Genomic DNA, 13,825 nt, shown 5'->3' with positions numbered 1-13,825 from the left:
AGTATATACTCTGAATTTCATGTGTCTGTTGTGTGTGTCTGATTCTTTGTGCTGTTGTCCCCAGGGCATCCCCCAACAAGACACCAAAGGCAGTGGGTCAGTAAGAGGTATGGAGGTAAACCACTGGGTGGGGGGGAAGGCTCAAGGAATAGCATTTCTTTATTGCACGTGAGCAGCCACTTATGTAGTAGAAGCCTAACGACTGTGATTGGTTAGCACATTACATCAGATTGGAGCAGCGAGAGCTGGCTAGATACCGGCTACTCAGGTTACTTCAGAATTCAGTGCTCTGACTTCAGGAACATGGTGTGCCATGCTTCTTATTTGGAGGTGCAGTGTGCCAAGTGGGCGTGCCTGTGTTTTCTCTTGCACATGTGTATATATGTACCACCTGTGTGGAGATACCCCTACAGTACAGAGGAGGTGGGTAGACTCTTATGGAACCGGAGTACAGGTGGATGTGAGGCACCTGATGTGGGTGCTGAAAGGACTGGTATTCTGCACAAGACACCCCAGGACCAAGTTCTCGGCACAAAGGAGACTTAGTTGCCCCCAGAGGGCCAGGGGCCAGGGAGTAAGAGACAAAGACAGGACAGAAAGGACAAGGAAGCAGGGAACAAGAGAGGGGGGGAAGGGATGCTTGTCCTGGAGGGCAAAGGGCTGCCTCTGGATAGAGAGGAGACAGATGTGGCCCACAGGCAAAGGGGGAACCCAGTGTGAGGATGAGGTGTTTAGCTTTTATTGGACTGGTTAGTTAGAGGGGCCAAAGAGGGCTTTTGATTACTCGATTTCAATACTTTGATAGCTGGACCTTGGTAGTCAGCCTAGGGGAAGGAGTAGCCAAACAAGGGACTAGACTTTGGTGGCTTGTAGTGAGAATTCTGGAATTTTAGTTTCTTCAACAACAACACAGAAATAGCCAGGTGTGGTAGCACACTCCTTTAATCCCAGCACTTGGGAAGCAGATCGCTGTGAGTTCAGGACAGCCAAGGCTACACAGAGAAATCCTGTCTTGAAAAACAAAAAAAAAAAAAAAAATTATTTTTAAAAGTTTTTGTTTTAATCCCAGGTGTGGGATATGGAGCTACTGTGCAGCGGCTATGATTTGCCTCATGCTGTGACAGGGGCGTGGTTTTGCCAGCTGCAGATAGTTTCTGCAATTGTGTGATGGTTGGAATTTTGGGGACATTTCAGCGGGTATATAAACACTAGGGCCCACAAGAGGCGGTGCGGGTTGTTGGTTGCTGTTCGTCTTGGTCTGTTAAGAAGTCCTGCGCAAAGAAGAAACAGCAAGAAGAAGTTAGGTATCCGATGGCGAAGATCAAACTTGCCCCAAGGAGCTCGAGGCCCCTCATCAGCAGGAAGTAGTCTTAACGATGACGTCGCCCCCTTTCTAACTTCTGACTTTATTCAGGGATCCTTTTTTCTTTCATCTCTATGCTTTTTTTTTTTTTTTCTTCTTCTTTTCTTTTCTCTTCTCTTATATTTAGTGTTGGGGACTTTTGAAAGGGAAGACGAAAAGAAGTGGAGAAAGATAGAAGAAGAACCCATAAAGTAGCAAATGATGGCTACAGTGGCTAGCTTTGGGAACGTAATGTAACAGTTTTTAGCCAGGCAGAGGTAGTAGGGGAAGGGCAAAGCCTGCCAAAGCCATGTTTGCCATGCTCTGGCTGCTTAGAGTCCCTACAGGTGCTGCGAACCAAACCCAGGTCCTCGGCAAGAGCATCAAGAGCTCTTTTTTTTTTTTTTTTAAGAGCTCTTAATTGCTGAGCCATCTCTCCAGCCCTTTCATTATGATTTCTAACTTGACTGTGTAATAAACGTATTACTTTCAGCTCTTCTCTCCATGCCCTTTTTCCTATGAGTTTATTATCATTCACAGCAGCTTCAAGTGAGATACCATGAGATTTATGCGTAAATTATAATTTAACTCGACTGTGTAAGAAGTACTCGCTTGTTTTCCATTAACTGAACGGGAAATTTTTCTGCCTGACTAATTTTAAATACAATGGTTAGTTTATTTATTTTTTATTTTACTTTATCTTGAGACAGGGTTTCTCTGTGTAGCCCTGGCTATCCTGGAACTGGTCGTTTTCACTGCAGCATTCCTGACAGACTAGGCCCTGGCACATAGTGCCTGCCATAGAGTCCAGTACTCAGTGACCTTGTCATCTGTTGTTCTGGCTTTATCTCTAGTCCTTCTTTTATCCAAGGGAAGTCCCCAGACCCGCTGTCTGCTTTCCTGTTTTCAGACCTGGGTCTACTTCCTGCTCTTTCTTGTTCTGGTTTGGTTTTTGACGCAAGGCTGCCTCTGCCTCCTGAGTGCTAGGATTACTGATTGTACCACCCCGCCCAGCTGTCTCCACTTCCTCATTGTCTTTCTTTATTCCTTGCTCTGGAAATGAATCTTCTTTCAAAGTCTGGTTGCTACTCCATATATCTTTCCCTCTCTAGAGGTCAGAAATAGCTCTCCTATTTGAGCTCCGTGTTGCGTGTTGCCCTTTTGCTTCCTAATATTTAATAGTCATTGGCTAATATCTGTCTCCTACCTATGACTAAAAGATGGTATCAGAAATAATGTCTAGGGCTGGAGAGATGGCTCAGCTGTTAAAGGCTAGGCTCACAACCAAAAATATAAGAGATAACGTCTAAGCCAGGTTATGGTAGCATGTATCTCTAATTCCAGTACTTCAGGAGTGGAGGCAGGGAGATTAGGAGTTCAAGGTCATCCTTAGCTACAGATGGAAATCAGGGCTACCCTAGGCTACACAAGACCCTGTCTTTAAAAGTAAATAAATACTATCTAGCCAAGCAAGGTAGCCTGAGCTACAGGGTACAGTCTTGTCCCAGAGAGAGAGAGAGAGAGAGAGAGAGAGAGAGAGAGAGAGAGAGAGAGAGAGATACAGACTATCATTTAGCACCCACTGCATTTAACTAAAATGTCTTTCATGGTCAAAATGTATTGTTTTATTTATAAGACAATTGTTTATAATATATAAAACTATGAAAAAGCTTCTTTCTTATTTCAACAAGCATGCCCATACCCTCTGGCCTGCTCCATCAGCCTCTCTAGTGCTGGGATGGCAGCATGTACCACTGTGCATGGTTCTCACACTGATTGGCACCTCTTACTCATCAATATCTGCGTAGTTGTAGATACTGTAACTGTACGTGTGTGTGTGTGTGTGTGTGTGTGTGTGTGTGTGTGTACATGCTTCCACGATCCTGTAGAAGCATGCTGCGTTTTCTGTTCACATATAGCTGCTCCTAAGTCAGTAGTTCGCTCCATCCTGTGCCACTGCTCCCCACCCTCCTTGAACAGTGGGCATCTTGTTGACTCACCTTCCCCCAAGACTTACAGCCTTTCTTGTGTTGACCTAGGAGCGCAGCTTGGGACAGTAATCTCACTCCCTCTCTCTGGAATAATTTGCTACTATATGGATTGGACTTATGTCTTCTATCTTTTTGGTAAGTATACACTTTTAACTAATCTATGATATAAATTAATAATGTAACTGGGTGAGGTGGCGCACGCCTTTAATCCCAGCACTCGGGAGGCAGAGGCAGGTGAATCGTTGTGAGTTTGAGGCCAGCCTGGTCTAGAAAGCGAGTCCAGGACAGTCAAGGCTACACAGAGAGACCCTGTCTTGAAAAAAGCAAAAAACAAAAACAAACAAACAAACAAACAAAAATGTAATAGGAGTTGACTACATTTAAAATCAGTTCTGTCTCCCAGCTTCCTAACTTAAAGAATTTCGTAACGGAACATGGGGTGGTGGAGGGGTATGTCATAAGAATTTAGTAAAAGGCTTTGAACACACAGTGACCAAATATTAATTCAGAGTCACACGTGTAAGGGGATCTGGGGTCCTTCTGGCAGCACTAGCCCAGGTTGTGTCATGTGATCTCACCTAGGTTCTGAGGGAACATGCATTTTGTACCTGCGTGCTGCCAGACCACACAATACTCATGAAGGTGGCCCGGAAAACACTTCATAGCCTGGTCTACAAAGTGAGTCCAAGACAGCCAGTGTTACCATAAAAACCCTGTCTCTAAAGCCCCCCCCCCAAAAAATATTGTATGTTTTCACAGTATGTGCAATGTTTACTATAGGGGAAAAAAAGACTGTATTCTACTGTAATTCTTCAGCCTGTAAGTATCAAATCAGCATATCTTTCGGTTAGATTAGAGGGTGTGATTTTTTTTAATTAAGCCAGATGCAGTGGTCCATTCCTTTAATCCCAGCACTCAGGAGGCAGAAGCAGACAGATAGCTGTGAGTTCCAGGCCAGCCTGGTCTACAACATCAAATCCAGGACAGCCAAGGCTACACAGAGAAACCCTGTCTCAAAAACCAAAAAATAAAATGAAGTAAAATAATAAAATAAAATAAAAATTACTGTTTAAACTGGACAGTGGTGGCACGTGCCTTCAATCCCAACATTTGGGAGGCAGAGGTAAGTGGATCTCAGTGAGTTTGGGGCCAGCCTGTTCTACAGACTAAGTTCTAGGACAGCCAGAGCTTTTAAAACAAAACAAAACAAAAAAGAAACAAAAAATCCCTACTAACTCACCAAAGGACTCATTGTCCAAACCACAGTGTTCTAAAACACTGAAAACCTGTTTCCCAGATTGCTGTGGCTGACAGGGCCTAGCCCAGTCTGACCTGTTAGCTTTAGACCAGGCTTCTGTAGAAACTGCTTTTGAATCTGGGACTTTAGTGTCACACTGTGAAAAGCTACAATCTCGGGGTTATGAAAATAGTCTTTCAAAAATATTATCTCCCACCGGGCATGGTGGTGCACACCTTTAGTCCCAGCACTGTGGAGGCAGAGGCAGGTGGATTGCTGTGAGTTCAAGGCCAGCCTGGTCTACAAAGTGAGTCCAGGACAGCCAAGCCAAGGATACACAGAGAAACCCTGTCTCAAAATAAAACAAAACAAAAAAATACTGTCTCCCAAGCAAACTAGGATGTTTCTCACCTAAAGGATTTAACATTTTTCCCTTCCTTTAGTATGAAGGCATTTCATTTTCCAAATTGATTGACAGGATCATACATATTCTTAATAAATTTTATATATATTTTTTTTAATTTCTTAGTTTTTCGAGACAGGGTTTCTCTGTGTAGCCTTGCCTGTCCTGGACTTGCTTTGTAGACCAGGCTGGCCTCAAACTCACAACAATCCACCTGCCTCTGCCTCCCAGAGTACTGGGATTAAAGGCGTGCACCACCACCCCGGCTATACACAGGCATCTTCTATAAGAAATAGACTTTCAAAATGAAACAGACATGTGGATATATATATATATGTTACATATTATATGTTATAGAAATTTATTCCTTTTTGTTGTTGTTTTATCTTGAGACAGGGTTTCTCAATGAAGTCCTGGCTGTCCTGGAATTTGCTCTGTAGACTGGGCTGACCTCAAACTCACAGAGATCCATCTGCTTCTGCCTCCCAAGTGCTGGGTTAAAGGCGTGTGCCACCAGTACTCAGTTAGAAATTTATTTGTAAGAGATTTTTCGCTGCATGTGGTGGCGCATGTCTTTAATCCCAGCACTTGGGAGGCAGAGGCAGGTGGATCTCTGTGAGTTCAGTTCAAGGCCAACCTGGTCTACAGAGAAAGTCCACGAAAGGCAAGGCTACACAGAGAAACCCTGTCTCAAAAAACCAGAGAGAGAGAGATTTTTCTTGCTGGGCATAGTGGTGGCACACACCTTTAATCTCAGCACTCAGGGTAGCAGAGGCAGGTGGATCACTGTGAGTTTGAGACCAACCTGGTCTACAAAGCTGGGAGTCCAGAACAGCCAAGGCTATACAGAGAAACCCTGCCTCAGAAAAACAGAGAGAGAGAGAGCGAAAGGAAGAAAGAAGGAGGGTGTTCTTGTCCAGAATGGGCAACCCTTAAAGATAAAATGTAAATTTAAGGCCAGCTATGGTGGCACACACCTTTAATCCCAGCAGTTGGGAGGCGGAGGCAGGCAGATCTCTGTGAGTTCAACGCCAGGCTGGTCTACAATGCAAGTCCAGGACAGCCAAAGCCACCTACACAGAGAACCTCTGTCTCGAGAAAAAACAAAAATAAAAAATAAAATGTAAACTTCATATTTGGGTGTCCAGCCATGGGAAGAGAAGGGACTCAGGACTAACTTAATCATCACAAGTTTTCTTTTTTTGTTATGAAAATGTTCTGGAATTAATTATATTAGCACAATGAAATACGCTTTTAAAATATTGTTTTGAGCCAGGCACAGTGGCACATGTCTGTAATCCCAGCAAAGGCAGGTGGATTTCTGTGAGTTTGAGTCCAGCCTGGTCTACAAAGTGAGTCCAGGACAGCCAGGGCTACACAGGGAAACCGTGTCTCAAAAAAAAAAAAATTGTTTTGAGCCAAGAATGGCCATTGTGTTACTTGGGAGACTAAGGCAAAAAAATGCAAACACAGGCCTGTTTGTAGACCCTGATGAGTCTATCTATCTGTAGGCCCTGATTAGCTGAGTCTTTGATTTCATCAGAGTACATTTGAGGCTGCACATGGTCACACATACCTGTCATCTCAGCAGTTGAGGCAGGAGAATTACCTCAAGTTAAGTCTAAGCTTCATAGTGAATACAAAGCCAGCCAGGACTACCTGGCAAAACCCTGTCTCAAAGCATTCCTTCTGGTGCTTTGAAAATTATCGGATGCTTGAAATTAAATCTGATTTTACATTGTGTATGCAAAATGTTGTTGATATATTCAAATTTTATTTAACTGTTATCATTCTATTTTAAGGTATAATTGGAATAGTTTGGTTTGTTTTATGGATGTGGGTAGTTAGTGATACACCAGAAATCCACAAGACAATCTCCCATCAAGAAAAAGAATACATTGTTTCATCATTAAAAAATCAGGTATGGACTTTGGCACATATTTTAAAAAGTGGTATAACAAGTTTTGAAATAGATCTTTCTGTTGTATGTGTCTCAGGGCAAATTAGAATGAAATAAATATCTGCAATATTGCCTGAGGAATTGCAATTCTTTCTAAACTAAAATTAATTTCTTCGCAAGGTCACTCTAGGGACTAAGGGCATGGCCCAGTGGTGGAGCATACCCATCCAGGAGTCCATCCAAGTAGGCAGATACAAGCTGAGGTCAAACAGACAGAGAGGGTCCTGTATTAACCCCCATGAATTGGGGGGGTTTGGCCTTATGTGACTATCCAGCATACTCCATGGCCAACCCATTTATTAAATATTAATAGCTTAGTATCTTTTTTAGAATAAAAATAAATAGGGGCTGGAGAGATGGCTCAGAGGTTAAGAGCACCGACTGCTCTTCCAAAGGTCATGAGTTCAATTCCCAGCAACCACATGGTGGCTCACAACCATCTATAATGAAATCTGGTGTCCTCTTCTGGCTTGCAGGCAGGATATTGTATACATAATAAATAAAGAAATCTTTTTTAAAAAAGAATAAAAATAGAGACAGGCATGGTGGCGCACGCCTTTGATCCCAGCACTTGGGAGGCAGAGGCAGGCGGATCACTGTGAGTTCAAGGCCAGCCTGGTCTACAAAGCAAGTCCAGGATGGCCAAGGCTACACAGAGAAACCCTGTCTCGAAAAACCAAAAAAAAAAAAAAAAAAAAGAATAAAAATAAATAGAATTAAATTAAATATATTTGTCTTTGTGTCAATATATGCATGAGAGTGTAGTTACCCTTAGAGGCCAGAGGTTATCAAGTCCCCCGGAGTTACAGAGGGTATACATGACCCATAATGGATGCTGGGGACCAAACCCAGATCCTTTGTAAAACCCAGAAATGGATTTTACAGTATATGATTGGATGGTACTTGGGTAGAAAAGCTGCAAGCAGGGAGTTACAAGCCTTGGCGTTTGGTGGTTGGGTAATAGGTGTAGGGGAAGTTGCCCTATAGAAAAGATTGGTCGAAGCAGTCATGGGGGCAACTTGACCAGTGGAGAGTAGATTTGGACTTTCCCAAGGTGAGCTGATTGGGTTGCTAGGGAATATTCTTCTGTTTAGACTAGTTTGTGGTTTTTCTGGACTCTGTGTTCAGCCCTTGCCTAGGTTTAACACAAAATGGAGTTTCTTTTTCAAAATGGAGTTTGTCTGGTCCTTTCAGTGATGTTGCCCAGTGTACCTCAAACTCTGAGCTCAAGTCACCCTCCAGCTGAGGCCTCTTGACCAGCGGAGGCTGTAGCTGTGCCTCACCACACCCAGCTTGCAAGGTCTTATAAATCGTTTCAATATAACTAAAACTGGATAGTGAAATACGGATGCTACTGAGGCCTTCCAGTCTCTGCTCTTCCCTCACATCGCCCTCCAACTGTGACAATGGCACTGTTCTTTGTTTTGCCCCAGCATGAATGTTTAAATCAGCATCGACACTTGCAGCTTTCGTGGCATTTATAACTCTACTATACCTTTGGTTTCCTCTAATCTCAGTCAGAGATTTTTTTTTTTTTTTTTTTTTTTTAGTGAAATGACTAAAATTTGTTAATGACCTAGCTATTTAGCATTTCACAGAGTTGATTTTCAGATCTAGAATGCTCTACGAAAATTGGTATTCTGTGCTCTAGGCTGAGTTCCAGCTAATGAGATGTGTAGTTAAGTGTTAACAGAGCTGAGGCTTCTCCTAATTTGGCCTGTGTCCTTCAGCTTTCTTCCCAGAAGGTGGTGCCGTGGGTGTCCATCTTGAAGTCACTGCCACTCTGGGCAATCGTAGTAGCGCATTTTTCCTACAACTGGACCTTTTACACTTTATTGACATTATTGCCTACTTACATGAAAGAAATCCTACGGTTCAATGTTCAAGAGGTAAGAGCTAATAATCACCTGCTAGAGAAGTGTCCAGAACCGCACACACATTCCCTTCTTTTTCTTTTCTTTTCTTTTTTTCTTTTGTTGTTGTTGCTGTTTTTTGTTTTGTTTTGTTTTGTTTTTTTGTTTTTTGAAACAGAGTTTCTCTGTATAGCCTTGGCTGTCCTGGACTCACATTATAGACCAGGCTGGCCTCGAACTCACAGCAATCTGCCTGCTTCTGCCTCCCAAGTGCTGGGATTAAAGGCGTGCGCCACCACGCCCAGCTCAAAGTGGCAGATGTTTTGTTTGTTTTTAATGTATCTATTTTTACTTTATGTGCACTGGTGTTATGCCTGCATGTATGTCTGTATGAGGGTGTCAGATCTTGGAGTTACAGACAGTTGTGAGCTGCCATGTGGGTGCTGGGAATTGAACCTGGGTTCTCTGGAAGAGCAGTCAGTGCTCTTAACAGCTGAGCCATCTCTCCAGCCTTTTTTTTTTTTTAATATTTATTTATTTTATGTATATGAGTGCTCTATCTGCATGTATACCTGGATGTCAGAAGAGGGCATCAGACTACAGTATAGATGGTTGTGAGCCACCATGTGGTTTTTGGGAATTGGACTCAGGACCTCTGGAAGAGCAGACAGTGCTCTTAACCACTGAGCCATCTCTCCAGCCCCCATAATTCCTTTTCACCTGTGTCAAATCCAGACATTTCCTCCTGTGCTGGATAGTTCTTATGTCCACGTGACACAAGGTAAGTCATTTTCGAGGTGAGAACCTCCACTGAGGAAATGCTTCCATGAGGTCAGGCTGTAGGCAAGCCTGTGGTGCATTTTCTTAGTTAGTGATTGATGGGGGAGTGTACCCAGCCCACGGTGGGTGGTGTCGTCCTCTCGGGAATGGTGGTCCTGAGTTCTGTATGAAAGACAGCTGAGCAAGCCATGGGGAGCAAGCCAGTGAGCAGCACCCTTCCATGGCCTCTGCATCAACTCCTGCCTCCAGTTCCCAGCTGCTCTGAGTTCCTGCCTCGGCCTCCCTCAATGAACTGTGACTCGTGCTTGGTCATCAAGTAAACCCTCTCCTCCCTGAGTGGATTTGGTCATGATGCTTCATCACAGCAAGAGGAACCCTAACTAAGACACCTGTCTTTTATATTCTGCTGTACTAAATTTTTTTTAAAGATTTCTTTATTATTATTATGTATACAGTGCTCTGCCTGCATGTACACCTGCAGGCCAGAAGAGGGCACCAGCTCACATTGTAGATGGTTGTGAGCCACTATGTGGTTGCTGGGAATTGAACTCAGGACCTTTGGAAGAGCAGGCAGTGCTCTTAACCTCTGAGCCATCTCTCCAGCCCTGCTGTACTAATTTTTTTGTTTTGTTTTCTCTGTTGTTTGTTTGTTTGTTTGTTTGTTGTTTTGGTTTGGTTTGGTTTTTTTTTTTTTTTTTTTTTTTTTTTCAAGACAGGGTTTCTGTGTAACAGCCCTGGCTGTCCTGGACTCGCTTTATAGACCAGGCTGGCCTCGAACTCTCAGAGATCCGCCTGCCTCTGCTGGCATTAAAGGCATGTGCTACCATGCCCAGCTCCTGTTTGTTTGAGACAGGGTTTCTCTTTGTAGCTCTGGCTGTCCTGGAATTCACTCTGGAGACTAGACTGGCCTCAAACTCACAGAGGTCCACCTGTCACCATGTTCCCCTCCTACCCCTGAAAGAGTGTGTGTGTGTGTGTGTGTTTGTGTGTGTGTGTGTGTGTGTGTGTGTGTGTGTGTGTACCTGAGATCCTATCTAATGGAATGAGAATAGGGTTTGAAAATAAATTTATAGTTCTATAGCAGCACAGTTCAAACACACTTTCCTTTAAAGTCAGCATGTTCATGAGACTCGTGAGATGTCCTTTGCTCACAATAGAGCTTATTCTCAGAAGCTTGTACATAGGATTGTTTATAAAACTTTAAATCAGCCAGCAATGGTGGCGCACACCTTTAATCCCAGCACTCGGGAGGCAGAGGCAGGTGAGTCTCTATAAGTTCCAAGGCCGGCCTGGTCTACAGAGTAAGTTCCAGGACAGCCAAGGCTACACAGAAAAACCCTGTCTAAAAAAAAAAAAAAAAAAACAGGGGAAAAAGTGATTTTTAAATAGAGCTTTGGAGACAAAAAATGTTCTGGATCTGGGGCTCGGTGCACCCTAGGGAGGTGGAGGCATGAAGTCAAAACAGCTGGCTCCGAGGAAGCAGTGCAGGCTGCTGGGAGTCAGGCCATCCCTACAAATGCCCAGCGTGTTTCCTGTGCCGTCTGGACATTACCAACGCATGTGTCCACTACATACCTGCTGCTGTCACGTGTTCCACGGCAACTCATCCCGCATCTCCTTCCCTCTTCCAGAATGGGTTTTTATCTGCGTTGCCTTATTTTGGCTGCTGGCTCTGCATGATTCTCTGTGGCCAGGCTGCTGACTACTTAAGGGTCAAGTGGAACGTCTCAACCATAAGTGTTCGGAGAATTTTCACCCTCGTAGGTAAGTGAGGTGAATCAAGTTTTGTTTTCTTTCTCCAGTCACACCCGTGACACACCAAACCCGTTTGCCTCTGAGTACCAAAAGGTGAGATCTCCTCACACATAACTGGGGCTTCAGCATGTAAAGCTGAGTGAAACAGCAAAGTCTCCCAAGACTGCCGTCTTCCACCTTAGAGGCTAGTAGCAGGAACCTGGCTGTGACCTACACTTGGAACTGACTAACTATAAACTAGGGTTTCCGGGGCTGGAGAGATGGCTCAGAGGTTAAGAGCACTGACTGCTCTTCCAAAGGTCATGAGTTCAGTTCCCAGCAACCTCATCATGGCTCACAACCATCTCTTCTTGCCTGCAGGCAGAATGCCGTATGCATAATAAATAAATAAATCTTTTAAAAAAAAAAAAAAGAAGCAAAAAAACAAAACTAGGGTTTCCTTAACTTGTCCTTGGCCCCAGTTAATTTGCTAGACTGACTCCTAGAACTCAGGGGACAAATTTTCTTTCCGTCTACTCACTTATACAAGGGGCAGAGATGAATAGCCTAATAGAAAAATCCTTAGGGCAAGGCCTATAGGAAGGCGGTGGAGCTGCCTCCCTTTCTAGGTGACCTCCTGGAGTTCTGCTGCTCAGGGCTCATCTAAACTTCATCCCTGCTCTTTTGTCGTTAGTTGTTGAGTTGTTCTGGAACTCAACTGGAACTCACTATATAGCTGGTCTGGAACTCACTATATAGCTCAGGCAGCCTGGAACTGGAAGTCATCCTCTTGCTTTGCCATCCTGAGTACTGCAGTTACAGGCATGGTTACCTGGCTAGTTGGTGGCTTAACTTCTCGTTTCTAAGACAGATTCTCCGTGCTATACTACCGGGGTCCAGCCTCCGTGCACACCCCTCTCCAACTGCCAAGAGCTGGGGTTACGGACCTGGACGTGGACCTGGACCTGGACAATATAAGTGTGGCTTATATTGTGCGCCTGGCCCTTTAAAGGATCCCCGGTTGACCCTATGTATCTTGGACTTCTGGGACCAGGAGAGGATATTAAAAAAAAGCCAGAGCGAGATTGAGTAGGATTAGAATAAGACTGGAGTAAGGTCAGAGAGTAGGGTTAGAGAAGACGGTGAGCAGGGCTAGGGAAGAGACTGAACAGAGGGAGAACAGGAGGCAGGTGAAAGTGAATTCTGGGTCAGCAGAGGGAGAAGACAGTTGGTGACAGCTGAGCCAGGGGAAGAACCCACACAAAGTCTCAGAAATAATAAAAGACAAAAAGCTACATGGCCACACCCAGGCCACACCTTGTCCTTTTGAGATTCTGAGGAGGCTTTTTTACGCTGGCGTGATTGGGTAAGTCATGGTCCCATGACCAGCTCAACCTCCAGGCCGACCCTTCTCAGAGACTGGTCCTTTGCCTTTGCTAAACCAGCAGGCATAGCACATACTTGTAGTCCCAGCTGCCCGGGAGGCTGAGGCCAGAGGATCATTTGAGACCAAGAGTTTGAAGCCAGAGGGAGACTTCATCTCGAAGAGAAAAAGACCGTGCAAGCCAGGCCTGGTGGTGTCTCTAGGATCCCAGTGTGTGGGAAGTCGAGCCAGGAGCATCGGAGGTTCAAGGCTTCCTCTGATATGTAGCTGGCTTGATGCCAGGTTGGGCTCCCTGCCGTGCTGTCTTGGCATATTGGGAAAACATACGGTCTAGGGCCACTGGTCCCAGTGTCACCAGTCATGTTCTTAGCAAACAAAAGACTGTCTTAATCCCTCCAGAAATCCCAGAGGCCTGAGGGCCCAGTGCCAAGAACAGGAGTAGAGAGCAAGGAGGCAAGTCCGTTCATGTCACAGTAAGACAGGGCAGCAAAAAATAATCTTTTGCCTTAATCACATACAGAACCTGACTTTGGTTCCCAACACCCATAACTGCCTGTAACTCCACCTGCTGGGCATCTGGTTTTGTTTTTGTTTTTTTGAAACAGGGTTTCTCTGTGTAGCCTTGGCTGTCCTGGACTCGCTTTTTAGACCAGGCTGGCCTCGAACTCATGTCGATCCACCTGCCTCTGCCTCCGGAGTGCTAGGATTAAAGGCGTGCGCCACCACCGCCCAGCCCCTGCAGGGCATCTGACACCCTCTTCTGGCCTCTGCAGGTACCAGAGGGTACATACAGCATATATAAAAATAATATGTTTTAAGTAAATTCTGTCCACATGTGGTGTGGATTCTCTTAGTTCCAGTTCTTGGGAGGCAGAGGCAGGTGGACAGATCTCTATGAGTTTGAGGCCAGCTTGGTCTACATAGTAAATTGCTGGCCTCGAACTCACAGTGATCCACCTGCCTCTGCCTCTCGAGTGCTTGGTCTCCTTTTCTTATTTCATGAGTTGCATCCCATGTTTCCTGGAAGGCTTTCTAGTGATAAAAGTAGTGAAAAGGCTTCGGTCTTCCGGGCAGTTCAGTGTTTCTACAGTAGGTGGCAGCACTGGCCAACTCAGGTTCACTCAGTTTTAAGTAGAGCAAG

General features: G+C 44.7%; 1 protein-coding gene across 1 annotated transcript in view; it reads left to right on the top strand.

Annotated features, from left to right (window-relative positions):
- Slc17a5 (solute carrier family 17 member 5) overlaps window positions 1-13,825 on the top strand; it is a 43,922-nt gene that overhangs the window by 17,003 nt on the left and 13,094 nt on the right. The window contains exons 5-8 of the mRNA XM_051140268.1: window positions 3,382-3,468; window positions 6,776-6,894; window positions 8,664-8,822; window positions 11,198-11,330. Coding sequence (XP_050996225.1) covers window positions 3,382-3,468; window positions 6,776-6,894; window positions 8,664-8,822; window positions 11,198-11,330 — 498 coding nt within the window. The remainder of the gene's footprint in view (window positions 1-3,381; window positions 3,469-6,775; window positions 6,895-8,663; window positions 8,823-11,197; window positions 11,331-13,825) is intronic.

Source organism: Acomys russatus, chromosome 32 (assembly GCF_903995435.1).
Source record: "Acomys russatus chromosome 32, mAcoRus1.1, whole genome shotgun sequence".
NCBI lineage: Eukaryota > Metazoa > Chordata > Mammalia > Rodentia > Muridae > Acomys > Acomys russatus.
Note: the sequence above shows the minus strand (reverse complement) of the source record. Positions and strands in the feature narration are given on the sequence as shown.